The sequence below is a fragment of the Acomys minous genome (genome assembly GCF_964271855.1).
Source record: "Acomys minous genome assembly, chromosome: 2".
Taxonomy (NCBI): domain Eukaryota; kingdom Metazoa; phylum Chordata; class Mammalia; order Rodentia; family Muridae; genus Acomys; species Acomys minous.
The window spans coordinates 72,526,635-72,553,419 of NC_140484.1; the positions used below are offsets into that span (position 1 = coordinate 72,526,635).

Sequence of the window (26,785 nt, forward strand, 5' to 3'; positions counted from 1 at the left end):
CAGAATGGCTAAGATCAGTAACACAAGTGACAGCTCATGCTGGAGAGGACGTGGAGCAAGGGGAACACTCCTCCACTGCTGCTGGGAGTGCAAACTTGCACAGCTACTTTGGAAATCAATATGATTTCCAAAAATTGAGACTCGATCTACCTCTACCTCAAGACCCAGCTATACCACACCTGGCTATGTATACCTAATGGATACTCCGTCCTGTCACAGGGGCACTTGCTCACCTATGTTCATAGCTTTATTGGTAATAACCAGAAATTGGAAACAACCTAGATGTCCCTCGACTGAAGAATGGATTAAAAAAATGTGGTACGTTTATATAATGGAGTATTACTTAGCTGTTTAAAAAAAATAGTAACGCCAGGCATGGTGGCGAATGCCTTTAATCCCAGCACTTGGGAGGCAGAGGCAGGCGGATCGCTGTGAGTTCAAGGCCAGCCTGGTCTACAAAGTTAGTCCAGGACAACCAAGACTACACAGAGAAACCCTGCCTCAAAAAAAAAAAAAAAAAGATGCCTCAGAGGTTAAGAACATTGGTTGCTCTTCCAGAGGTCCTCAGTTCAATAATGTAATTCTCTTCTGGCCTGCAGGTATACATGCCGGCAGAACACTGTATACATAATAAATAACTACATCTAAAAATAATAATAATATCAGCTGGGCATGGTGGCACATGCCTTTAATTCCAGCACTTGGAAGGCAGAGGCAGGTGGATCACTGTGAGCTCGAGGCCAGCCTGGTCTACAAAGTGAGTCCAGGACAGCCAAGGCTACACAGAAAAACCCTGTCTTGAAAACCCAAAAACAAAAACAAAACAAGACAAGAAAAAATAAAAACAAGGGCCTGGAGAGATGGCTCAGTGGTTAAGAGCACCACCTATTCTTCCACAGACCCAGAAAGACTAAGTAACAAGAAGGGCTCAGCCGGGTAGTGCTGTTAAAACACCTTTAATCCCAGAATTCGGGAGGCAGAGGCAGGTGGATTTCGGTGAGTTTGAGGCCAGCCTGGTGTCTCCAGAGTGAGCTCCAGGACAGGCAAGGCTACACAGAGAAACCCTGTCTTGAACCCCCATCAAAAAAAAAAAAAAAAAAAGAATAGAAAAAAGGTCCTCATGGCGCACTGCTGTACTTGTGGACTGGAGCCTAGCATAATCATCATCCGAGAGGCTTCATCCAGCAACTGACGGGGGAAGATGCAGACAGCCACAGCTGTCTGGTGGGGGGTGGGGGGTGGGGTGGGGTGGAGGACTTTTGCCACTGTTCAAGGCAGGGCAGTGCTCTAGGGGGAGCTCAGGGAAGCCTGCAGAAGAGTGGGCGAAAGGATTGCAGTAGCCAGAGGGGTCAAGGACACCACAAGAAAATTAGAGTCAACTAACCTGGGCTCATAGGGCCTCACAGACGCTGAACCCACAGTCAGGTATGCTGTATGAGTCTGACCCAGTTTTCTGCATATGTTATGGTTGTGTAGCTTGGGGTCCCTTCCTGTGGGACTCCTAACCGTGGGAGCTGAGGTTGCCTCTGACTCTTTCGCCTGCTTTTGGGTCCCTTTTCTTCCTCCTGGGTGCCTCATCCAGCCTTGATATGAGGGCATGTGCCAAGGCTTGTTGCAATTTGACATGCCATGTTTGGTTGCTCTCCCTGGGAGGCCTGGCCTTTTCTGCAGGGGAATGGAAGAGGAGTGGACCTGGGGGAGAGGGGAGATGGGGAGGAGGGTGCTGGCAGGAAAGGAGGGAGGGGAAACTGTGGTCAGGATGTAATATAGAAGACAAGAATACATTAAAAAGAAGAAGAAGGAGGAGGAGGAAGAGGAGGAGGAGGAGGAGGAGGAGGAGGGTATGACCTGCTTCAACAACAGCCAGGAGTAAATGGCACGTGACTTTAATCCCAGCACTCCAGAGGCCAGCCTGCCTAAAGAGAAGGAAAAAAGAAAAGAAAAAAAAAAAGGAAAATACAGATGAACATCTAATTGAACACAGGATACTCCTAGCGCCACCTCTAAGGATGTTGAGACAGATCTGGTTGATCCCAACATCTTGAGGCCAATCTGGGCAGCATAGCAAGACCCAGTGTCAAACATAATGTAGAGATCATGAACTTGAGAACAAGCAAAGGTGGGATCCTTGGGAAGGAGTAGAAGGGGGGAAATGATGTAATTATAGTTTTATTTAAAAACAATAAAGACAAGCCAGGCATGGTGGCTCATGCCTTTAATCCCAGCACTCGGGAGGCAGAGGCAGGTGGATCACTGTGAGTTCGAGGCCAGCCTGGTCTACAAAGCTAGTTCTCTGCTATCTAAGGCTACATAGTAACACCTTGTCTCAAACATGATAGGACCGGGGCTAGAGAGATGGCTCAGTGGTTAAGAGTACTGGCTGCTCTTCCAGAGGTTCTGAGTTCAATTCCCGGCACCCACATGGCAGCTCGCAACTGTCTGTAACTCCAGTTCCTAGGGGATCTGACACCCTCTCACAGACATACATGCAGGTAAAACACCAATGCAAATAAAATAAATATTTTTTTTTAAAAAAAGGACCATCCAGGTGCTCCTCAAACTATCCTGTCACTACTAGCTGTGTCCATGGCATTGCTTGGCAATACTGGTCCACGCTGCTCAGCTGTGAGTGAAGGCTGAGGTTCTTGACTTGGAGCTACCAGCTCTGCCATCCACCAACAGTATGAGCTTGAAAAGGTCACTTCGCTTCTCTGTGCTCCAATTTCTGATGTCTCAGATGAGCACAGCAGTGCTGACAACTGTGTGAGCTTTTGGGAAAACATCTTCATCACCTAGTGAATGGCACCTTGCTGGTGTTCCTCAGATCCTGCCTCTGATCTTTTATAGTGCGTCATGCAGCAGGCCCCAGGCATTGGCACGCTCCTGAGGCTTGTTAGAGTACAGGTGTTTCTGGATGTGGTGGGGGTTTACACCTGTAATCCCGGCACTCTCGGGACTTGGGAGGGTGAGGCAGGAGGAGTCTGGGCTACACCACAAGATCCTGCCTTGAACAGTTGTAAACGCCTCACACACACCCCTGTGTCCCCCACCCCTACTTTCTGGGTTCATCCCAAATCAGTAATTGTAGTGAGGTAGGAACCAAGAGTGCACATTTTCATCATCATCCTTTGGTGAAGTTTTAGTTTGGTTTTTAACCAACTTAGGAAACTGAGAAGGGAAGGGTATGAGGAAACACACACATGTGCATACAAAGCCACTATTACTGGCAGCATATTTTAAGAATTACTAACTATGGCCAGGTGTGGTGGTGCATGCCTTTAATCCCAGCACTCGGGAGGCAGAGGCAGGCGGATCGATGTGAGTTCGAGGCCAGCCTGGTCTACAAAGCGAGTCCAGGACAGCCAAGGCTACACAGAGAAACCCTGTCTCAAAAAACAAACAAACAAACAAAAAAAGAATTACTAACTATGCATTTTCTTTTTACTCTTATTTTAAATATTTATTTATTTATTATTATGCCAGAATGGGGCGTCAGATCACATTATAGATGGCTGTGAGCCACCATGTGGTTGCCAAGAATTGAACTCAGGACCTTTGAAAGAGCAGCCAGTGCTCTTAACCTCTGAGCCATCTCTCCAGCCCTGCTTTTCCTTTCTTTTTTATTTTTTTTTATTTTTTTATTATTATTTTCAAGACTTATTTGTTTAATGTGTATGTGCCAAGTGTATGCACATTCAGTGTATGCAGAGCTTGTAGAGAGCAGAAGAGAACATTGGATGCCCTGGAATTGAAGTTACAAGCAGTTATAAACCATCCTCTGTGGGGTCTGGCAAGTGAACCTGGGTTTTCCGGAAGAGGAGCAAGTGCACTTGACAGATGAACCATCTCTCCAGTCACCAGTCACGTGTATGCTTTCCCCTAAAAAAACAAAACAACAAAATAAAACTTTATATATACTTTTTTCTTTCTATGTCAACAAACATACATACATAGTGTCTCAGGCCAAGAACATTATAGCAATGAAAAATTTTTTCTTGCTCCTTTTTGGTTTTGTTGTTGTTTATTTGTTTGTTCATTTGGTTTGGTTTGGATTGTTTTGGTTTAGTTTTTCAAGACAAGGTTTCTCTGTGTAACAGCCCTGGCTGTTCTGGACTCACTTTGTAGACCAGGCTGGCCTCAAACTCACAGAGGTCCGCCTGCCTCTGGCTCTCCAGTGCTGGGATTACAGGCCTGCACCACCTCGCCGGCCTTGCTTTTGTTTTTTTCAAGATGGAGTTTCTCTGTGTAATAGCCCTGGCTGTCCTAAAACTCGATTTGTTTTCTTTTGTTTTGAGACAGGGTTCCTCTGTGTAGCCTTGGCTATCCCAGACTTGCTTTGTAGACCAGGCTGGCCTCGAACTCACAGAGATATGCCTGCCTCTGCTTCCCGAGTGCTGAGATTAAAGGTTTGCGCCACCAGTGCCCAGCTCTAAAACTCGATTTGTAGACCAGGCTGACCTCAAATTCACAGAGAACCACCCTACCTCTACCTGGGATCAAAGGCATGTGCTACCCTGCCTGGGGGTTTGTTTTTGTTTCAAGGATCTCATCCAATAGCTAACATTGGCCTTCACTCCTATCTTCCCACCTCAGGTTCTCAAGTGCTGGAATTAAGGAGTGAGCCACATACCTGGCACTGTATTTCATTTTGATGAGTATCTATAATTTTACATGATGAAGCTCCCCCCCCCCCCAGCCCTTTATTCTTTCACTGTTAAGGACTGATGTAGGACCTCATGGATGCTGGGCAAGTACTCTACTCCTGAACTCCATCCCTTTACCTGTATATGGAGAGGGGTGGATCGGGCTCACTATGTAGCTCAGGCTGACCTGGAACTCCATATGTAGACCAGCATGGTTTCAAACTCCATCCACCTGCCTTTGCGTCTCGAATGCTGAGACTGAAGGCATGTTTCACCATTTAAGAGGCTTCAGCAAGCGGCCGCCGGAGAGATGGCTCAGAGGTTAAGAGCGCTGGCTGCTCTTCCAAAAGGTCCTGAGTTCAATTCCCAGCAACCGCATGGTGGCTCACAACCATCTATAATGAGATCTGGTGCCCTCTTCTGGCCTGCAGGTGTATGTGCAGGCAGAGCACTGCATACATAATAAATAAACTAATTAAAAATTTAAAGAAAGAGACTTAAGCAAGGAACTCTAGAATACAAGATGCTACAAGATAAGACAGTCTAGGAGTATAAAAGATTAAGGAAGTGGTACCCAAGCTATAGGAAAGAGAAGCATCACTGTTAGGTTCTTATCTCAGTTGTGGATGTGCTCCTAAGAGATCTGCAGAAAGATCACACCAGACACCTGAGAACCCAGGAAAAGACACAGAGAAGGATGGAGAAGCAAAATCACAATGGTATCATGGCTACAGGGATAACGCCCAAGGTAGCTTTGAAAGTGCTTAGTTAGTAGCTAAAACTAATGGGGGAAACTAGTGTGGTCTATCTTGTGCCCTTGGACCTTTAAAGGATTCCTAGTTGCTAGTCAACTGAGCCTTTAAAAATTCTTAGCCCAAGCCAGGCATGGTGGTACACGCCTTTAGTCCCAGCACTCCGGAGGAAGAGGCAGGCGGATCGCTATGAGTTCGAGGCCAGCCTGGTCTACAAAGGGAGTCCAGGACAGCCAAGGCTACACAGAGAGACCCTGTCTCAAAAACAAAACAAAAATCTTAGCCTTTAGAACTGCTTGACCTTATGATCATCAGTGTTGGTTGCCTCTTGGATTTCTGGGAACAGGAGAGGATATAAAAAAAGCAGCAAAGGCTAAGAAAGGGAGATCGAGTGGAGTCAGAAGAGAAGGTGGTTGGGGCAGAAGATCTTGCTAGAGGACAGTTGAGGCAGGAGAAGCTGAGCTGAGCACATAGGATATAACAGTTGTTATAGTTTGTGTTATACCCAAATTTTGAGAGACTCCCCGAACAGACCACCCAAGAGCTGAGTCCAAATGCAATCTCAAGGAAGTCTTTAATGCAGATTCAAAGCCATACACTGACACAGCAGATGCAAGGAAGTGGCCCCGAGTCTCAACTGAGAGGGGTTTTAATAGGTTTTAGGCAAGTAAATGGGTTTTACAGTATATGATTGGATGACATTTGGGCAGAAAAGCTGCAAGCAGGGAGTTACAAGCCTTGTCGTTTCATGGTTGGGTAATAAGTATGGGGCAAGTTGGCCTATAGTGAAAGACCCTCCTCACGGAGTGTCCTTCGTCAGGGAGACCCTCCCCAAGAACCAGCGAAACCAAAAGTCCGGTTGCAAACGCAAGAGGCTTTATTGATTACACGGGTACCCGGGCGACACAGTCTATCGGATGACTGGCGCGCCGAGTGAAGGGGAGGAGACCCTTTTATAGGGTGGGAAGCAGGAAGCGGGGGTTACAGAAGCGAGAAGCATAGTTACAGGGTCTTGATTGGCTAACTTAATGTGGCTAGATTTAGCTCTGGTTAGGGCTTTGGAATCAGGAAATGGTTAGGCTAGCCTATTCACTGACCATACATCCTGTTTTTCCAATAACTTGGCCCCAGGGCAGTTTTCCAGAACCGCTTGTGTAGACCTTGTGAAATGGTGGGTGACCATGAACCTTGTGACGTCTGCGAGCCTTGTGACATGGTGGTATTTTTCCAGTCTGACTGAGCCTTTCAGGTGACCTCCCTTAACCATTGTACAAGCCTTACAAAATAGAATCATTTACAAAATAGCAAGCCTTGACTAAACAACATTTAGAAGTGGGGTCTTTCAATAGAAAAGATCGGTTGAAGCAGTCACGGGGGCATTAGGAACTTTGGCCTGGCTTCTCCTAATTGGTTGTTGCTATGTGCCAGACCACCTGCTGGTCAGCTTGATCAGCAGAGTATATTTGGACTTTCCCAAGGTGAGCTGATTGTGTTGCTAGAGAATATTTTTATTTTCTTTTTCTTTTTTCTTTTCGAGACAGGGTTTCTCTGTGTAGCCTTGGCTGTCCTGGACTGGCTTTATAGACCAGGCTGGCCTGGAACTCGGTGATTTGCCTGCCTCGGCCTCCCTGAGTGCAGGGTGGCGTGTGGCACCGCGCCCTGATTATTTAAAACTTCAGAGCCTTTTCTTTTAGTCTACTCTGGCCTCGAACCCAAGATCCTCCCGTTTCAGTCTCCCTAGTGGTGCACTATCAGGCGGTCAGTTTTGCAGCCATCTCAGCAACCACGGAAGGGCAGTCAATCAAGATTTAGAATCTCCGCGATTTGTCCCAGGCCCTGTATGGCGCAAAGGCCACTGGGAATTGTAGTTATTTAGCCCATTATTTGGCGCTTACAGGAAGTGACGCTCAACCTTTTCCTTTTCCGGCGACCGGGCTGTCTCGCTTGCTCTCAGGACTCGGGAGCTCTGCTGGTTTGTGTCTTGTCCTCGTGTTCCGCGGAGGGTCTGTGGGAGGGCGTACGGGCGGGAACGGGGTAGGGGTAGGGAGGTGGTAGCCGTGGTTGTCCCCAAGGCCTGACGCCGCGGTTTTCCCCAGGTCGCCTCAGCCCTTCAGTGCCGTCGCCATGTCGCGGTTTTTCACCACCGGCACGGACAGCGAGTCGGAGTCGTCCTTGTCCGGGGAGGAGGTGGTCACCAAACCGGTCTCTGGGAACTACGGCAAACCGTGAGCTGGGGGCGCGGAAAGAACGGTTTGGCGGGCTGGGGGGACCGAGTGGGATGGGCTGCGGCTGAGGATGGGAGCCCTCGACGTGGTACGAAGGACCGAGAAGCCGAGGTTTCCCTTTGCTTAGTGTTGCATCAGCTTGTAAGGCCTCGAGGTCTGCAGCCTCGTAATTCATCCCTGCGTTCCCTCTCCCGCCCCTCTCTGTGTCACGCTGTCTCTCGAAAGCCTTATATCGTAGCTTTTCCCACCAAGCAGTCTTCAGTGACTCCTTTGTATTCGTGAAAGGAAACCGTCAAGGCTTGGTTAGTGTCTAGTCTTGTGGCTCTGACGTTCTGTCGTTTGTCTCTCCGTGCAAATGTGAAGCGCTGCTGTGTTCGCCTTGGGTTTACTGTCTTTCCTCCCATCTCTGCGAGTTAAGATTGTCAAAAGTTTGAAACAGTTCTCAAAGCTAACATTGTTTTGCTGTGTGCCTGCAATATTCTAAAATTTTTATATCTACCTCTACAGAGGCTTGTAGACAATTGTAGATGAATATACATACATATATACATACATATCCATGTGAATACCACTCCATAACATTGTCCAAAGTGAAAAATCATCACTTATCATATAAAAAAAAATTACCAGGAAAAACTGACAACATGGAAAGAAAAGAACGGAGACGCTTGCTAACTGAATGCACAGACCATTAAAAAGAATACAAACTAAAGGGTGTTAAAAATTCACTAAACCTCCCCTTTACTGGTGGCCTCTCCTGCTTTGGGAAATGTTTCGTTTTAGAACCTGGCTCGGGTACCAGCTCCCTGAGGCGTTTTCCGTTAGTTAGTGCCTCCTCTCTGCTGCATCTGTAGCCATGTGTGCCATCGTGTAATTGGTTGTCCCGTACAGCAAATACGCTCTTCAGTCGTATGTTCTTGGGGATGCTCCTGTAAGTGTGGTCAGCATTTGACAGAAGGCCTTATTTATTTAGAGTATGAAGACAAGGGTCAGAAAGGGGATGGTACGGATGCTCTAGTCTTCTCTGGAAAGAGGAGTGACGTCTCTGTGTGTGTCTTCTATTCAGGCCTTTGTTACTGAGCGAGGATGAGGAGGATACGAAGAGAGTTGTCCGCAGTGCCAAGGACAAGAGGTTCGAGGAGCTGACCAACCTTATACGGACCATCCGTAATGCCATGAAGATTCGAGATGTCACCAAGTGTCTGGAAGAGTTTGAGCTCCTAGGAAAAGCTTACGGGAAAGCCAAGAGTATCGTGGATAAGGAGGGTGTCCCACGGTTCTACATCCGCATACTGGCTGACCTGGAGGACTATCTTAATGAGGTATGGTTCCCGGGGTTACAGAAGGGGGTGTGGGCGTGGCTGTGCTTTCCTGTGGCCAGGGTCTGCTCTGTGTTCTTGTTCTTTGCCATATTACATACAGTATTCTCTAGAAAGCAGAAAATGATCCAGGACAGCCAAGGCTACATAGAGAATCTCTGTCTCAAAACAAACAACAAAAATAAAAGAATGAGATAAAACAAGGAGAGAACTTTTTTTTTTTAAACAAGAACTTGATTATATTATGGAGGTTTTGTTGTTGTTGTTTTTAAATCAAGGCAGGGTTTCTCCATGTAGGCCTGGATGTCTGGAACTTGCTCTGTAGACCAGGCTGGCCTTAATTCAGAAATCCACCTGCCCTCTGCCTTCTGAGTACTGGGATTAAAGGGTGCCCCACCATAACACAGCTTGTATTTATGTTTTTGGGGTGGCTTGTTTGTTTTTGGTTTGGTTTCCTTTTCTTTCTTTTTTTGTTTTGTTGTTGTTCTGTTTTTTTGTTTTGTTTTGTTTTGAGACAGGGTCTCTCTGTGTAGCGTTGGCTGTCCTGGACTGGCTATGTAGACCAGGCTTGCCTCAAACTCATAGAGACCCACCTGAAAGTGCTGGGATTAAAGGTGTGCACCAGCACCACTCGGCTTGCTTGCTTGCTTATTTATCTATTCATTTATTCATTTATTTTTCCGAGACAGAGTCTCTCCGTGTTAGCCTTGACTGTCCTGGACTTGCTTTGTAGATCAGACTGGCCTCGAACTCACATCGATTCACCTGCCTCTGCCTCCCTAGTGCTGGGATTAAAGATGTGTGCCACCACGTCCAGCTTCTATTTATGTTTTTAATCACCTTTGATTTTTTATGTGTAGTAGAGATACATAAAGTTTTTCAGAAAATAAGTTAGATAGGGTTAGAGTACTGCTCATTTGTAGGGTACTTGCCTAGTTCAGCCTCCAGCATTGCAAATAGAAAGTTAACAGCCTTGGTTAAGAAATCGTGTAGGTGCCATGTGGTGGTGGTGCACACCTTTAGTCCCAGCACTTGGGAGGCAGAGGCAGGTGGGTCTCTGAGTTTGAGGACAGCCTGGTCTGCAGAGTAATTCCAGAATGGCTAAGACTACACAGAGAAACTCTTATCTTGAAAAACCAAACCAAACCAAAAAAAAAAAAAAAAAAAAAAAAAAAAGTCGTGTGGACAGTGTCTAGATAACAAGATGCCAAAAGGGGATTATAAAGCCTGAGGTGTGGAAAGTGTCGCTTAGTCTCAGGCCATTGTTGTTGCTTTATTACTCTGTTAGCTTTGGGAAGATAAAGAAGGAAAAAAGAAGATGAATAAAAACAACGCTAAGGCTCTCAGTACCTTGCGCCAAAAGATCCGAAAATACAACCGAGATTTTGAATCACATATCACAAACTACAAGCAGGTGAGTCAGCTAGAGGCTAACTTCAAACGCAGGAAAGCTTGATCCTGTGACAACATCAGGAGCATTAGTAGATGATGGCATGCCTAGAGAAAGAGCCGTAACAAACTGTCTGGGTTTCAGAAGGAGGGCTGCTTCTATTTGACATCCATTTTGTTCTGTTGTTGTGTTTGAGGTCTCACTGTGTAGACCAGGCTGCCCTTGAACTCACAGAAATCTGCCTCGCTCTACATCCTGAGTGCTGGGAGTAAAGGCGTGTTTGTTTATTTATTTATTTAGTATATATGAGTGCTCATGTACACCTGCACGCCGGAAGAGGGCTTTAGAGGGTATTGGTGGTTGTGAGCCACCATGTAGTTGCTGGAATTGAACTCAGGACCTCTGGAAGAACAGTCAGTGTTCTTAACCACTAAACCATCTCTCCAGCCCCCTAAAGGCATCTTAATTCTTTGGTTTCCTTACTGTAGAACCCTGAGCAGTCTGCAGAAGAAGATGCAGAGAAGAATGAGGAAGATTCAGAAGGTAAGAGAAGAGACTGTTATGAAGATGTTAGAAAGCCCACGGTTCTTGTGAGATCTAGTCTCTGTTTTCAGTCTTGCGCTTCAGTGTTCTAGCTTTTTCCCCTCCCCCTTCCTACCAGGCTCTTCAGATGAGGAAGAGGATGATGAAGGAAGCAGTGCTGCAGCTTTCCTGAAGAAGAAACCAGAATCTTCTGGAGAGAGTCGAAAGTACCACAAAAAGGTGGACGTAAGATCCGGGGTTGACTGGGGTTTGATTTCCTCCCAGAGGATATTTAGATCCTGGGAAGAAGAAATGTGATCTTGCAGGTTCCTGCTGTTCAGAGATGAAAGTTAATGGGATATGATTTGAGGACAGGTTTCCTCTTGTATTGGACCATGGGTGAACTGGGCTCTACCTGCCAGGCCCCATGCTGTGCTTGGGAGTTGTGTGTTACTTCTTGGAGTGATTTGGGTTTTTTTTATTTATTTTTCAAACACTTTAAAAAGATTTATTATACAGTGTTATGCCTGCATGTGTGCCTGGATGCCCAAAAGAGGCCACTAGATCTTATTGTAGATGGTTGTGAGCCACGATGTGGTTGCTGGGAATTGAACTCAGGACCTTTGGAAGAGCAGCCAATGCTCTTAACCTCTGAGCCATGTCTCCAGCCCCGCCTTGGGGTAATTTGTAATCCACAGGATTGTCTGTTTCACCTAATACCCTGATTCCATGAATAACCCTGTTCTGTTAATGGAAATGCCTGGCGTGTGTGTGTCAGCAGGAGGAGCAGAGACAGTGTCTGACCTTCCTCCTGATCCTCTCTTCCCTCAAAGGACGATGATGAGGACTCAGAAGATTCTGAAGGTGTTGTATGGGACACCAGTTCTACATCTTCGGAGTCAGAGTCTGAAGAAGAAGAAGGAAAACAAACTGTTCTGGCTTCAAAGTTCCTTAAAAAGTAAGGAAGTCATGGACTCGGGGGATACAGTGGGAGTGTTTTAAAGCCTTTACTCCTTTAGAAGGACTGTTGCTTTTTGTTTTCATGGAGTCTTTAGATAGCAGGCCACTGCTCCCCTTTTACAGCAGTATTTTACAATCAAGTGTAAGGTCACAGAGCTAGTATGGCTTGAATATAGGATTTGAAGGCTCCAGAGTTCAGCTATTTAACCATATTTTCAATACAAATCTCCCTTTAGCATTTCTTGTTTACGTGATAGTGGGCAAGCTGCACCTTTTCAGTCTTCAGTTTTTGCATCTGAGATGGGCAGAGACATTGCCTCCCAGGAGAGCTGTTAAAGGTAGCATAGGGAAGCGGCTCAGTCCAGACTGGCATGTGGTAGGCACTCAGTGGTAGGTGCTATTGTGTTTGTCCTACCTGATAATCAGCTTCTTGGCACATGGTATGTAAAGTGCAGCAAGCCTCATGATCTTAACTGCAATGGTCAGAGATTGAAAGGACCCTGATTGGGGATCTGGCACTCACCTTAGTCCTTTAGTAGCTCTGCAGTGTTAGGTAAGATACTTAGCCTGCTTGTGTGGGATTCCTGTCTGCCTCTGTGTACACCACATAGGAATGAGAGTGCAGACAATGCCCTTTGGTTGTTTGGTTGGTCCTGAATTCACTTTGTAGACCAGGCTTGCCTCTGCCTCCCATGTGCTGGGATTAAAGGCGTGAGCCACCCCCCCACCCCCCCAGGGCCTGAAGGACTTGTGAACCACCATGTACATGCTATGGATCAAACCTGGGTCCTCTGAAAGAACAGCCAGTGCTCTTAACCACTGAGCCATATTGACAGCCCCTCAAAATCTTATTTTTGTGTGTGTTTGGATACATGTGTGTATGTGGAAGTCAGGCGTGTACTTGGGGTGGTATCCCTCTGAAGCCATACACCTTGTATTTGGTTTGGTTCTTTTGTTTTTTTTTCAAGACAGGATTTTTCTGTGTAGCCTTTGCTGACCTGGAATTCACTCTGTAGACCAGGCTGGCCTCAAACTCCCAGAGATCCGCCTGCCTTGCTTCCCGAGTGCTGGGATTAAGGTCGTGCGCCACCCCTACCCAGCTTTTTTGTTTTGTTTGAGATAAGATCCCACTGTATAGCTCAGGGAGGCCTGGAACTTATAGCAACCTGCCTGTATCTGCTTCCTAAGTGCTGATTGAAGGCTAATGGTGTGTGATCCCACGCCCGACCTTGGCTTACTTTTTGAGACAGTGTCTTTCATTGCCCTGTAACTTTCTGAGGTAGGTCAGGTTGTCTGGGTTGTGAGCTCCAGGGATCCATCTGTCTCTGAGATGGATGCTGAGATTTCAAGCAGATGCTACCACTCCTGGCTCTGCGTGCGTGCGTGCGTGTGTGCGTGCGTTGGGGGGCGGTTACAATAATAACATATTATTTCCCCTTTTCCTTTCCTTCTAAACCCTCTCATATCATTCTTGCTCTTTTTCAAGTTCTTTTTCCCCATTAATTGCTGTCACATACATAGGTGTAGATGTGTGTATTGGGGATCAAATTCAGATCTTATATTTAAATAGCAAGCATGTTTCTGACTGAGCTCCAATCCTCAAAAAGTACTTAATATTAGAGAAAATTAAGTATAGACCATCATAGATATGCTCTGGCTTAAGACATGGACATTTGTGTCTGTTGAGTTTTTTCTTTTGTTTATTTAATATAAGACTTAACCAGTTTTAGACCCACCAGCAGTATAAATAATGATATAGAGGCTCTTTTTGTATTGTTTGTTTTCAAAGACAGGGTTTCTCTGTGTAGCCTGAGCTGTCCTGAAACTTGCTCTGTAGACCAGGCTGGCCTTGAACTCGGAGATCTGCTTGTCTCTGGATTGTGTCACCACCTCCTGGCCTTGATCTTTGTTTTTCATTTGGCAAGTTTACTTACAGTTATTGTTGTTATTAATGTGTTTGGATTTGTTACTCTTTATGTATTATGTTTTCTTTCTTTTTTGGTTTTTTGAGACAGAGTTTCTCTGTGTAGCCTTGGTTGTCCTGTACTTGCTTTATAGACCAGGCTGGCCTCCAATGCACAGAGATCTGCCTTCCTGAGTGCTGGGATTACAGGTGTGTGCCACCACACCTGGCTGTCTTATGTTTTCTATTTGGCCTTTTGGTTCTTTTTTGGTTGGTTGGTTGGTTGGTTGGTTTGTTGAGACAGGGTCACACATACCCCAGGATGGCCTTGAACTTCTGACCTGTTTCCACCTTCTATGCTTGGATTATAGAAATGTTCCTTCACTTTTGACCTCTCTGAAGTCTTCAATAGCTTTTATTGTGCATAATTTTATGTTTGCATAAATGCATATACATATACATAAATGTTTGGGAGGTTGTTTGGATCTCTGTGAGTTTAAGGTCAGCCAGGCATGTCTACATAGAGAGTTCCAGGCTATCCATAAAAGAAAAACGGCTGGAAAGTTGACTCAGTGGCTAAGAGCACTTGTTACTATTGCACAGGATCCGGGTTCTATTCCCAGCACCCACATGATAGTTCACAGCCAGTCCCAGGGGGCCTAATGCCCTCACCCTGACCGCAGGAGGCATGCACGTGGTGTACATACATATATGCAGGCAAGACACTTAAGACACAGAAGAATAAAATAATTTAAAATCAAAAGATAGGACTATACTGAGATGTGATCTGTCGTAAAAGATCAAACCCCAAATTATAGGTCTTTGAGTTTGAATTCATAGGGGAAATTCATTATACTTATTAGGTGTGGATGGCAGTATCCTTAGCACTAAGTAAAACTTCAGTGCAAGGACAATGACATTGGTTGGAAGCATAGCCCCTCCTTTAATCTCAGAACTGTGGGCATGATGTATACTCTCTGTAGACCACGAGAGCTCAACTTGCTGAGCATACGTGGCATATGTGCAAAGCTTGAGGCACGTTTGAGCTTGGGGGTATAGCTCAGTTGATAGAGTGCTTGCTTAGCATTCATGAGGTCCTGGGTTTGATCCATAAGCACTGTGTAGATTAGTGCACGCCTTTAATCCCAGCACTCAGGGAGGCAGAGGCAGGCAGATCGCTGTGACTTGGAGGCCAGTGTGGTCTACAAAGCCAGGCCAGGGCAGCCAGGGCTACACAGATGTCTTGAAAAACCAAAAACAACAAAGTATTGGTGGTGTATACATATAACACCATCATTTGGGAGAAGGAAGCCTCAGGTGAGAAGGCTCATGTTTCATTTTCTCCCTCATCTCCTGTCAGGGCACCGACAACAGAGGAGGACAAAAAAGCTGCTGAGAAGAAACGGGAAGACAAAGCCAAGAAGAAGCATGACAGGAAGTCTAAGCGCCTGGATGAGGAAGAAGAAGATAACGAAGGCGGGGAGTGGGAAAGGGTCCGAGGTGGCGTGCCGCTTGTTAAGGTGAGGGTTTCAGGGTAAAGGAGATTGGTTTAGGAGAGTATGTGGGTGCCACCTGGTTGGAGTGAGAAGGAGTGTAAAGCAGGAACAGGTTCCTGTTGATGTGCATGTAACAGGATATGTTTTTGCCCAGGAGAAGCCAAAAATGTTTGCCAAGGGAACCGAGATTACTCATGCTGTTGTCATCAAGAAACTGAATGAGATACTACAAGCCAGAGGCAAGAAGGGAACAGACCGGTACGAGTCACAGGCTTGGGCCATTGCTAAGTCTTTATAGTTCGAAAGTGTTCTTTACAGTATAGGTTAACATTATTGTGGAAATCACTCTTTTGAGAGACTATATATGGTTGTATACTGGGGACTTACCTGTCCGATTTCTGCTGTGTACTCTTTTATAAATTTGAGCTACTGAGCTTCTGTTACAGTCTGTAAATGTAAATGGTATTTGTCTTTAATTATTAGGCAACTAAATAGAATGAAGTAAGAATGAAGATATTTTATAAATAGCACTTCAGGGTGGCTGGCATTACTGTTGTTTTTGTTGGGAATTTAAAAGAGAAGCAAGGGTTGGGGGGTAGTTCAGCTGGTAGAATGCTTGCCTATCATACATGAAGCCCTGGGTTTGAGTCGTGGCATCACATAAAAGCAGATGTGGTGGTACACAGCGTAATCCCAACACTGGGTGGTGAAGGTAGGAGAATCAGAAGTTCAAGATCCTTCTTAGCTGCAGAATATGCCCAAGGGCTGCCGGGACTACGTGAGTCCTTGTCTCAAAAGAGCACACATACAGATAGTAACGGTGATGTGGAGTTGGCTGCTTTGCTGGTCTGAAGAGGACATCCTGCATAACAGGGTGAGGCTGGCTGATTTATCTCCAGAGCCTCACCCAGTTCTGTATCCTTCCAGTGCCACCCAGATTGAGTTGCTACAGCTGCTGGTTCAGATTGCTTCTGAAAACAACCTGGGGGAGGGTGTCATCGTCAAGATTAAGTTCAATATCATCGCCTCTCTCTATGACTACAACCCTAACCTGGCCACGTACATGAAGGTAAGGACAAAAGAGGAATAGAATACCGAAGGTTGGCAGGAGAAAGATACTTACTGTTTTAAGGTTGAGACCTACAACAGCCTTTTTGTTAAAGGCCCTGTGATTCTTGGTATAAGGGCTCTTCAGAAACATCACTTAATTACATCCTCTAACTTGGTCGCTTTGTCTCTTGACAGCCAGAGATGTGGCAGATGTGCCTGGACTGCATCAATGAACTGATGGATATCTTGGTTGCACATTCCAACATCTTTGTTGGAGAGAACATTTTGGAAGAGAGTGAGAACTTAAACAATTTTGATCAGGTAAAAGGGACGGATTGGCAGGATATGTGGGGAGGATATGGGCATGGTAGAGACAGGAGTTGAGGCTAGGATGGAAATCTGGATTCATTGTGCTCCTTCTTTGTATAATTCTTTAGCCACTGCGTGTACGTGGCTGCATCCTAACTCTGGTGGAGCGAATGGATGAAGAATTTACCAAAATAATGCAAAATACTGATCCTCACTCCCAAGGTAAGCCTGAGCAAGCGGGGAATTTAGTGAGAGGAAAAGTACAGGAGATAAAACTAATAATTATCAGCACTGTACAAAGAGTGAAAGGACAGGAGACAAGTGCTAGGTTTGTAGGCTCTGTCCACCAAGCTGGTAAATCAGGAACGTTCCTAAGCAGTGAGGTGTGAGTTCGTGGGAGAGGATGGTGGTTTCAAGATACAAGTGTGGAGGGCAACCACAGTTTGACCGGAGGGAGGTGGTCAGGAACGCCGGTGCTCATGTCTGAGACGAGGGTGGCTGTCCTCCCGACCAGAGTATGTGGAGCACCTGAAGGATGAGGCACAGGTGTGCGCCATCATTGAGCGTGTGCAGCGCTACCTGGAGGAGAAAGGAACCACTGAGGAGATCTGCCAGATCTACCTGAGACGCATCCTGCACACCTATTACAAGTTTGATTACAAGGCCCATCAACGTCAGCTCACTCCCCCTGAAGGGTCCTCAAAGGTGAGGTTCTTGGCAATCGTGTGAGGAGCGAGACAAGTGTGAACTTGTCCTCCTTCTCTGTTAGACCCTGGTGGTAAGTCTTTCCCCAGGGGCTTCTGAAGTCGAGCAGGGAGGGGTGGGAGGGGTTGCCGTGAGGTTGGACAGAGCCGCATATCTTGTTGCTAGGGCCTAAGCCATTTACAGCCGCAGTCTTTGCTGCATAGCCATCACTAACAGCTTCCCATTCCTCTAGTCTGAGCAAGACCAGGCAGAAAACGAGGGTGAGGACTCAGCTGTGTTGATGGAAAGACTGTGCAAATACATCTATGCCAAGGACCGTACAGACCGGATCCGCACCTGTGCCATCCTCTGCCATATCTACCACCACGCTCTTCATTCCCGCTGGTATCAGGCCCGTGACCTCATGCTCATGAGCCACCTGCAAGACAACATTCAGCACGCAGACCCGCCGGTCCAGGTAGGTGGAGAAGCCAGGCCTGTCAGGAAACAGACCCAGCCTGTGTCAGCTAGTGCACACCCACACAGGTGGTTGGTGTTTTCCAAACTCTAGCATTCTTTATTCCTTTCCCCTATAAACACAAATTTTGTGCTATTCCACAACATTAAAATTCTCTTAGCCAGGTGTGGTGGAGCACGCCTTTAATCCCAGCACTCGAGAGGCAGAGGCAGGCAGATTGCTGTGAGTTCGAGGCCAGCCTGGTCTACAAAGGACAGCCAAGGCTACACAGAGAAACCCTATCTCAGGGATGGGGGGGGGGTCTCTTAGAGATTTGGCTTTGCCAACATTTATTTATTTACCTACTGTCTAGTTCAAAACATTTGGAGCAAAACAAAAACAAACAAACAAAAACATTTGGAGCAAAACAAACAAACAAAACATTTGGAGCTGATCTTTCTTTTCTAGAAAAATGAAAGGGTCTTTGAAGCAGTTGTTTAACCAGGAGGAAAAGGGACCTAGATAACTGGGCTATATTAGGAGACTATCACATTGAAATGAGCAGGATTCATGACAGCCGGGCAGCCAGTTCTCTATATAGCAACATCTTGAGGAACTTTTTATATAGAAAAATTGCTAAAAGCCATATCTGAGTATAGCTCTCTTTTGTGTGTATTTAAGACAGGTAGGAAATACATTTATGTTTGGTGAACCTAGCTAGCAATGGTGGTGGTTTTGTTTTTATTTTCCAAGAGAGGGTCTCTTGGCTGCCCTGGACTCACTGTGTAGACCAGGCTGGCCTTGAACTCACAGAGACCTGCCTGCCTCTGCCTCCCTGAGTGCTGTGGGATTATATAGCTGTGCACCACTATGCCCGGCTGGTGGTTTTAAATTTTAAAGTGTTTGTGGGGTGGATGAATGTGCCGTGGGACAGACTCAGAGGTTGGACAGTCTCTCGTGTGGGTCTCGGCCCTCTGCTTGTTTGGAGCAGTGTTTTGTTAGTTGCTGACCCACGGCTTCCCACAGGTGTCCTGTCTCACATCTTTTAAACTCTGATCCTCCTCCTTGCACATCCAGTGAGTCTGAGCAATCTCCCTACGCAGTACTTTGCTTAATTCTTTTATTTCATTGATGAAAAGCCAACTCCTGTTTGTTCTTTACAGTTGCTTATTAATGTTTTTTTAATATGAAGTTGTAGGGATTCTTCATATATTTTGGATGACCATTTATTATCAAACTTCAGATTTTTTTTTCTAGGCTGTGGTTTGCCTCTTTTGTCTTAGTAATGCCTTTTTGATGAAGTACTTTATTCTTTTTCTTAAATACATTTTCTCAGTTGTGTCTAAACAAATCTTTGCTTAAAATTCATGAAGATGAGGACTGGAGAGATAGCCTGGTGGTTAAGAGCACTTTCTTTCCCAGAGGACCAAGTTCATTCTCCATGTCCATACTAGGCAGCCCATAGCCATCTGCAGCTCTAGTAGAGAATCTTAAATGTGTGGCTTTCAAAGCCCCTGCACTCAGTATGCACATACCCAAATGCAGGCACACACCTACGCATAATTAAATTACAAATCACGGCTGGAGAGAAGGGTTGCTGTCAGTGAAGAGCACTTGTTTTTCAAATTCAGCTGTCACCTGACATCATCCTCTGACCTCTGCTGGCACCAGCTGCACATACACACATTTAGGAAAACCACTTACACACATATGTGCTCTTGGCCACCAAGCCATCTCTTCAGCCCTGTTAGTATTTTTTTTTAGGTTCTTTCAATTTATGTTCTTGATTTCTAATACTTTTTATTATTGTATAATATTAAACTATACAATACATACTATGTATACATTGTTATATTTATGCAATATATACTAAATATTGTATAAAATTTAGTCTTGGGCTGTGTCCCCCAGTGATAGGTAGTAGAAAACTTGCCAGTATGCACAGAACCCTAGGATTAGTTCCCATCTGCGGGACGCAGCACCTGTTCTAGTGCCTTAGAATCTGCACCCAGAACTCAGGAGGCTGATAAGTTCAGAGCCAGCTTGTATAACAAGACCCTCCTCAAATGAGAAACCTTAGTATCCCCCTCCCCCTCCTCCCTACCAATTTTCTTCTATTCATAATCTTTTCTGTCTTAATTAGTGGAAACTCCATCTTCTTCCTTATTGTTTGGCCAGAAACCTCAGTGCCGTGTTTGGTGCTGGTTCCTTTTCTTTCTCTGAGACTGGGTCTTACCCAGGCCTGCCTCCTAAGGGCTGGGTTGCCAGTGTGTGCCACCTTGCCCAGCCCATGCCTGGTTCCTTGCTGTCAAGCCATTTTTGTTTGTAGTCTGTGTCTGGCCACTCTTTTTGTTTTTATTTTTTTATCATTTTTAATTTAAAAAAATTTTTTTTCACTTTTTTGTTTTTCTCTGTGTAGCCATGGCTGTCCTGGACTCACTCTGTAGACCAGGCTGGCCTTGAACGCACAGATCCATCTGCCTCTGCCTCCCGAGTGCTGGGATTAAAGGCGTGCACCACCACTGCTGGGCTCTTTCTCCCCCCCGCCCCCCAAGCCAGGGTTTCTCTGTGTAGCCTTGGCTGTCCTGGACTCATTTTGTAGACCAAGCTGGCCTCAAACTCACAGTCATCCACCTGCCTCTGCCTCCCGAGTACTGTGATTAAAGACGTGCACCACCATACCCGGCCCAGCCGTCTTTTAAATTTTTTTAAAGATTTATTTATTTATTTATTACATAATCAGTGTTTTGCCTGCATGTATACCTGCAGGCCAGAAGAGGGCACCAGATCTCATTATAGATGGTTGTGACCCACCATGTGGTTGCTGGGAATTGAACTCAGGACCTTTGGAAGAACAGTTCTCTTAACCTCTGAGCCATCTCTCCATCCCTGTCTAGTCACTTCTTCATAGACCATCCTTTCCCTTTCCTAAGAGATCACCAACTCATCACCTTCCTCCCAAGCTCACTCTCCCAATTTGCTTCATGTCCCCTTTGTCTTTCTATGTGTTTCTTAGTATGGCAGCCCAAGTTAAGTCAGATTGTATCACCTTCTTGCTCAGGACTTTCCCGTGGATTCCCATCTTTAAATCTGGCTGTGCATGTGCCCGTTCCCTTTGTAGGGTAAGGTCTTTGACCAGCTGCACCTCTCCTGTTCTTCAGGTATACTTGGGTCAGTTACTCATCGGGGCCACCGCGTTCCCTTTGCTTATCTGGATTTTATCCCCCGTGCATCTGTGTGGCTTCTTTTCTTCTTAGCTGTTCTTCACAGTGAAGTCTTCACCAAATTGCCAGCCTCCACCACCATATAGGCTTACATTCTAAAATTTCCCCTCATTTCTATTTTTCCTTCGTTAGTTTAAATTACCATTCTCATAGTAATTTTCCCTGCACATTCCACCTCTAGAATAAGAGGTAGGCCTTACACATTTTGTTCTCTGGCCCCAGCCTACTGCTGTAAACATAATAGATGCTTTAAATGTATTTGCTGAATAAATGAACAGGGTCGTCTGTGATTATCACCTCTGCTCTTTGTGCTCAGATCCTGTATAATCGTACTATGGTGCAGCTGGGCATCTGTGCCTTCCGCCAAGGCCTGACAAAGGACGCACACAATGCCCTTCTGGATATTCAGTCAAGTGGTCGTGCCAAGGAGCTTCTGGGCCAGGGTCTGCTTCTGCGCAGCTTACAGGAACGCAATCAGGAACAGGAGAAGGTAGAGCGACGCCGACAGGTGCCCTTTCACCTGCACATCAATCTGGAACTGTTGGAGTGTGTTTATTTGGTGTCCGCCATGCTCCTGGAGATTCCCTACATGGCTGCCCATGAGAGCGATGCCCGCCGACGCATGATCAGCAAGCAGTTCCATCACCAACTGCGGGTGGGCGAGCGGCAGCCCCTGCTAGGTGAGTGTGGGCCTCTGTAGTCCTGAGCACTGTTGGATCTACAAAGAAAGTTCCAGAGCCAGGTGCTGTGTTCCACGCCTATAATCCTAGCACTCAGGTAGGAAGAGACAGGCTGATATCTGAGTTTGAAGCCAGCGTGGTCTACACAGCAAGTCCAGAATAGACAAAGCTATACAAAGAAACCCTGTTTTGAAAAACAAAACAAAAAGGTAGTTCCAGGGTACTCAGGGCTACTTAGTAACCCAGTCTTAATAAGACAAAGTTTATTAAATTTGCATTAATAAAACATGTGATGTGAAGCCAGGTGTGGTGTCGAAGGCCTTTAACTCCCAGCACTTAGGGAGCAGAGGCAGGTGGATCAGTGAGTTCGATGCCAGCCAGGTCTACAAATCGAGCCAAAAACAAAAGAAAACATGATGAATCCCCTGCCCCTTTTTAATATTTATTATTTATACAGTATTCTGCCTGCATGCATGTGGACCTGCAGACCAGAAGAGGCACTAGATCTCATTATAGATATTTATGAGCTACCATGTGGTTGCTGGGAATTGAACTCAGGACCTTTGAAAGAACAACCAATACTCTTAACCTCTGAGCCATCTCTCCAGCCCCCATGAATACTGTTGATACCTTTCACATGATGGTAAAACTGTAGTATGGCGGGTTAAAATTACTTGCTCTAGTTTGTGCAGTTATTAATATGTGCCTCTTTCCTTTTTTCAACTTTATGCACATTATGTTTCAGCCAAAACAAACATAATACTTTTATCATTCAAGACGCTTAACATGCCAAACGTGGTGGTGAACGTCTTTAATCCCAGCACTCAGGAGGCAGAGGCAGGTGGATCTCTGTGAGTTCAAGGCCAGCCTGGTCTGCAAAGCAAGTCCAGAACAGCCAAGGCTACACACAGAAACCCTGTCTCAAAAAACAAACAAACAAAAAAGACTCTTAACATTGGTTTCTTCCTGTTGTTTGTTAGTTTGTTTTTAAGGCAGGGTTTGCTATGTAGCCGTGCTGACCTGAAACTTAACCATATAGACCAGGCTGACCTTAAACTTACAGAGATTTACCTGCCTCTCTGTTCCAGTACTCGGATTAAAGATGTATACCGGGCTGTTTGTTTTATTTTAAGTGTTGCTAGGGTGCTAGAGATGGCTCAGTGGTTAAAAGTGCTTGCTTTGCATTCATGAGGACCAGAGTCTGGTTGCTAGCACCCATGTAATAAGTTGGACATCCCTGAAAACACTGACTCCAGCCAGCTTCAGGTAGGCAGAGACAGGAGGATCACTAAGGCTGCATGGCTTCCAGCCTGGCCAGGAGGCAGCCCCAGGCTCAAGGAGAGATCCTGCTTCAAGGGAGCAAGTAGGACGTGAGGATTCTGCCTGGTTCTGCCTCTGAAGTGCTGGGCTGAAAGGAATGCATGGGTAATTTAAAATGAAATGGTACTAATGATGGACTCAAGGTGCTCACATGCTAGGCAGTGCTCTGCCTCTGAGATGCACTTCAGCCATACTGAGACCTTTTTGGCGGGCGGGGGGGTGGGGGGGGGGGGAATTTGAGACAGGGTTTCTCCATAGAGCCTGTGGTTTCATAAAGTCTTTTTGAATTTTTATTTTTGTTTTTTGTGGGGGATCTCATGTGTGCCATAGAGCACCTGTGGCAATCAGAGGACAAGTTGGCGGATTGTTCTTTCCTTCTGCCCTGTGGGTGCTGGAGGTTGAATTAGGGCATCAGGCTTGACTTCAGACACTTCACATACTGAGCTAACTTCTCCAGTCCAAGGCCAAACTTTTTACAGAAAAGAAATGAGCCACTTTCAAGAGTAAATAAGCTAATAACGGTGTATGGGTATAGTGGAAACCAAAAAGGTGATACAAGAGTAAGTGACAAGGAATTGGGATCACGTGCCTGCGACCCCAGCATTCAGAAGCCAAAGACAGAAAGATTGTTAAGAACTTGAGACCAGCCTTGAGCTACACATGGTGGGTTCTTGACTACCTTGTTGTACAGAATAAGAGTTTCTTAGCCAGCCTTTAATCCTAGCACTCAGGAGGCAGAGGCAGGTGGATCTCTGTGAGTTCAAGGCCAGCCTCATCTACCAGGTAAGTCCAGGATAGCCAGGACTATTACACAGAGAAACCCTGTTTCAGAAAAAAAATTTTTTTCTTTTTTAACTGAACTTTGGTAACTACTATCTTTTTTGAAGCATGGTTTCTCTGTGTGGCCCTGGCTGTCCAGGAGCTTGATAGGTAAATCATGCTGGCTTTGAACTCAGATCTGCCTGCCTCTACCTCCTGAGTGGTGAGGTAAGGCGTGTACAACTGTGCCTGGCACAAACTTTTTTTTTAGTGTGTGTGTGTGTGTGCGTGTGCGCGCGCCATATATGTGCAGGTACCACAAAGGCCAGAATCAGATTATCTGGAACTAGATGCTGTGGATGCTGTTGACATCCAAACCAAGGTCCCCTTCAAGAGCAGTAATAGCTCTTGGTTTGGTTTGGTTTTTTTGAGACAGGGTTTCTCTATGTTATCTTGACTGTCCTGGGCTCGCTTTGTAGACCAGGCTGGCCTCAAACTCACAGCCATCCACCTGCCTCTGCCTCCTGAGTGCTGGGATTAAAGGTGTCGACACCACGCCCAGCAGTAATAACTCTTGAACTGCTGAAGAGCCATCTCTCCAGCCTCAAGATCTTAAGGCTTTTTTTTTTTTTAACTTTATTTGTATGGGAGTTTTACCTGCATGTGTATCAGCATACCATGTGCACACAGAGGCAGAAAGAAGATGTTAGATCTGTTGGGACTGGAGTACAGAGGGTTGTGAGTCACCATGTATGTTCTGAAAATTGAACCCAGGTTCAGCCCTTAGACTTTCTGTTTTTCAAGACAGTTTCTCTGTGTAGCCCTGGCTGTCCTGGAATTTACTCTGTAGACCAAGCTGGCCTTGAACTCTTAGAGGTCTGCCTGCGTCTGCCTCCAAATGCTAGTGCACCACCATGCCCAGCCAGGTCAATGCACTTTTAAGAGAATCTGATGAGCTGGATGTGGTGGCACACGCCTTTTATCCCAGTACTCTCGAGGCAGAGGCAGGCAGATTTTAGTGAGTTCGAGGGCAGCCTGATCTACAAAGGGAATTCCAGGACGGCCAAGGCTACACAGAGAAAGCATTGGGGGGGGCGGGGAGGGGAGAGAATGAGATTATGCTGTGAACCTGTTTCCTAGAAGATGCACATGAGGGCCCACACACAACCATTTGTTCAAGAGATTTATCAATCCCTTGAAACATGTTATGGACTGGTTTACTTCAAACCAAAAGTGTCTTCAGCTATTCAGTGACTTACAGGTCCATGGCTCCTCAGTGGAGAACTGGGAAAGTCTGTCTGCCCTTCTGGCCTCTGCTTCTCTGTAAATAGTACTCATGAGGGCAAGAGCCTGGTGCCACGTTCCTTTCAGTCCTGCCTTATTTTTACCCTCTTAGGTCCTCCTGAATCAATGAGGGAACATGTGGTCGCCGCCTCCAAGGCTATGAAGATGGGTGACTGGAAGACCTGCCACAGTTTCATCATTAATGAAAAGATGAATGGGAAAGTGTGGGACCTTTTCCCTGAGGCTGACAAAGTTCGCACCATGCTAGTTCGGTGAGCAGTGAAGTAAACCATGGTGGGTGGAAAAGAAAAGATTCACTGGTCTTCCCTTAGGACCTCACTCTTTTGTGCCCTCTCCTCACAGAAAGATCCAGGAAGAGTCTCTGAGGACCTACCTCTTCACCTACAGCAGTGTCTATGACTCAATCAGGTAGGATGGGTCAGGGGCACAGAGGGTCCCAGCTTTGTGATCGAGGTTCCTAACTGCCCTGTTTTTCCTGCCTTTCCCCCAGTATGGAGACACTATCAGACATGTTCGAGCTGGATCTACCCACCGTTCACTCCATCATCAGCAAGATGATCATTAATGAAGAATTGATGGTGAGGGCCAGAGGTGGTAGCTTGAGCAGATGGTCAGAAGCCTGTATATAGTCTGACCTGTGTCCCCTCACTCCCATCAGGCTTCCCTGGACCAGCCAACACAGACGGTGGTGATGCACCGCACTGAGCCCACTGCCCAGCAGAACCTGGCTCTGCAGCTGGCCGAGAAGCTTGGCAGCCTAGTGGAAAATAATGAGCGGGTGTTTGACCATAAGCAGGGAACCTACGGCGGCTACTTCCGAGGTGAGTGGTTCCCCCTCTCATTCTCCAAGGATCTTGCACCTTTGTCGCTCTCCAGGCACTCACTCCCTCTTACCTATCTACCTTTCACCTGCAGACCAAAAGGATGGCTACCGCAAAAATGAAGGCTATATGCGCCGTGGGGGCTACCGCCAGCAGCAGTCTCAGACAGCCTACTGAGTTCTCCGCTTCTGTCCCTGTGGCCAGATTCTTTAGCTTTTCATCCCTAAACCCACCCGAGTCATTAAAGGTCTGTTGAGAATTTATATGGTTGCTCGTTGCCCTTTTGTTGCCACAGATCTGTATTTGCCAGGTATGTTCTGAGTCTCCATATGACACGGGCAAGGCTCAGGTGCAGGCTGAGCTGGACACGCCCTCCTCAGAGAGAGGCTACTCTTGGACATCAGCAGGAAAATGTTGTAACAAGAATATGCAGCCAGGTGAGGTGGCACACACCTTTAAAAACCCAGCAATCAGGAGGCAGAGGCAGGTGAGGCTATCTTGGTCCAGGACAGCCAAGGCTACACAGAGAAACCCTGTCACAGAAAACAGAACAAAAAAGAATATGCAGAGCGTGTGTGAAGAATGGACATGAATGTGGGGTATAGTGTACGGAAGGTACGATGGACCAGGAGTGGGGGAGGCAGTGATGTGCCAGGCACATCTGTGGTCCGCATCGTCACAGGCCCGCTCTTATGGAGGCCAAGTGAGCATTAAGAAACCATTTCTGAAACATCTGAGCCTGTTTGTTACTTACTATTTTTCTAATTTATGTGACTCCTGATATATTTTGTAAGTTAGGAAGTTTTACTGTATTTTATTTTGGGTTTTTGTTTGTTTTCTTTTTTAATTTTTCTAAGACAAGGTTTCTCTGTGTAACCTTGGCTGTCCTGGAACTTGCTCTGTAGACCAGGCTGGCCTCTACCTCCCAAGTTTTGTTGTTGTTGGTTTTTTTTTTTTAGATAAAGT

At 46.1% G+C, this 26,785-nt stretch overlaps 1 protein-coding gene across 3 annotated transcripts; it reads left to right on the top strand.

Moving 5' to 3' along the window:
- The first annotated feature begins 7,279 nt into the window (after positions 1-7,279).
- Positions 7,280-26,082, top strand: LOC311580124 (eukaryotic translation initiation factor 3 subunit C). 3 transcript variants are annotated; one of them, XM_084751392.1, is made up of 20 exons: positions 7,280-7,367; positions 7,492-7,620; positions 8,687-8,942; positions 10,228-10,353; positions 10,818-10,872; positions 10,991-11,097; positions 11,685-11,809; positions 15,075-15,234; positions 15,365-15,468; positions 16,138-16,279; positions 16,456-16,581; positions 16,698-16,791; positions 17,084-17,274; positions 17,507-17,731; positions 21,251-21,614; positions 25,090-25,249; positions 25,341-25,406; positions 25,489-25,576; positions 25,657-25,819; positions 25,914-26,082. In XM_084751392.1, the coding sequence occupies exons 2-20, from the start codon at positions 7,520-7,522 to the stop codon at positions 25,994-25,996; spliced, it is 2,736 nt and encodes a 911-aa protein (XP_084607518.1). In that variant the 5' UTR covers positions 7,280-7,367; positions 7,492-7,519; the 3' UTR covers positions 25,997-26,082. The 3 variants fall into 3 exon arrangements, with proteins under 3 accessions (XP_084607518.1, XP_084607519.1, XP_084607520.1); XM_084751393.1 differs by having other exon boundaries at positions 15,368-15,468; XM_084751394.1 differs by having other exon boundaries at positions 10,991-11,091.
- Positions 26,083-26,785: the final 703 nt, after the last annotated feature.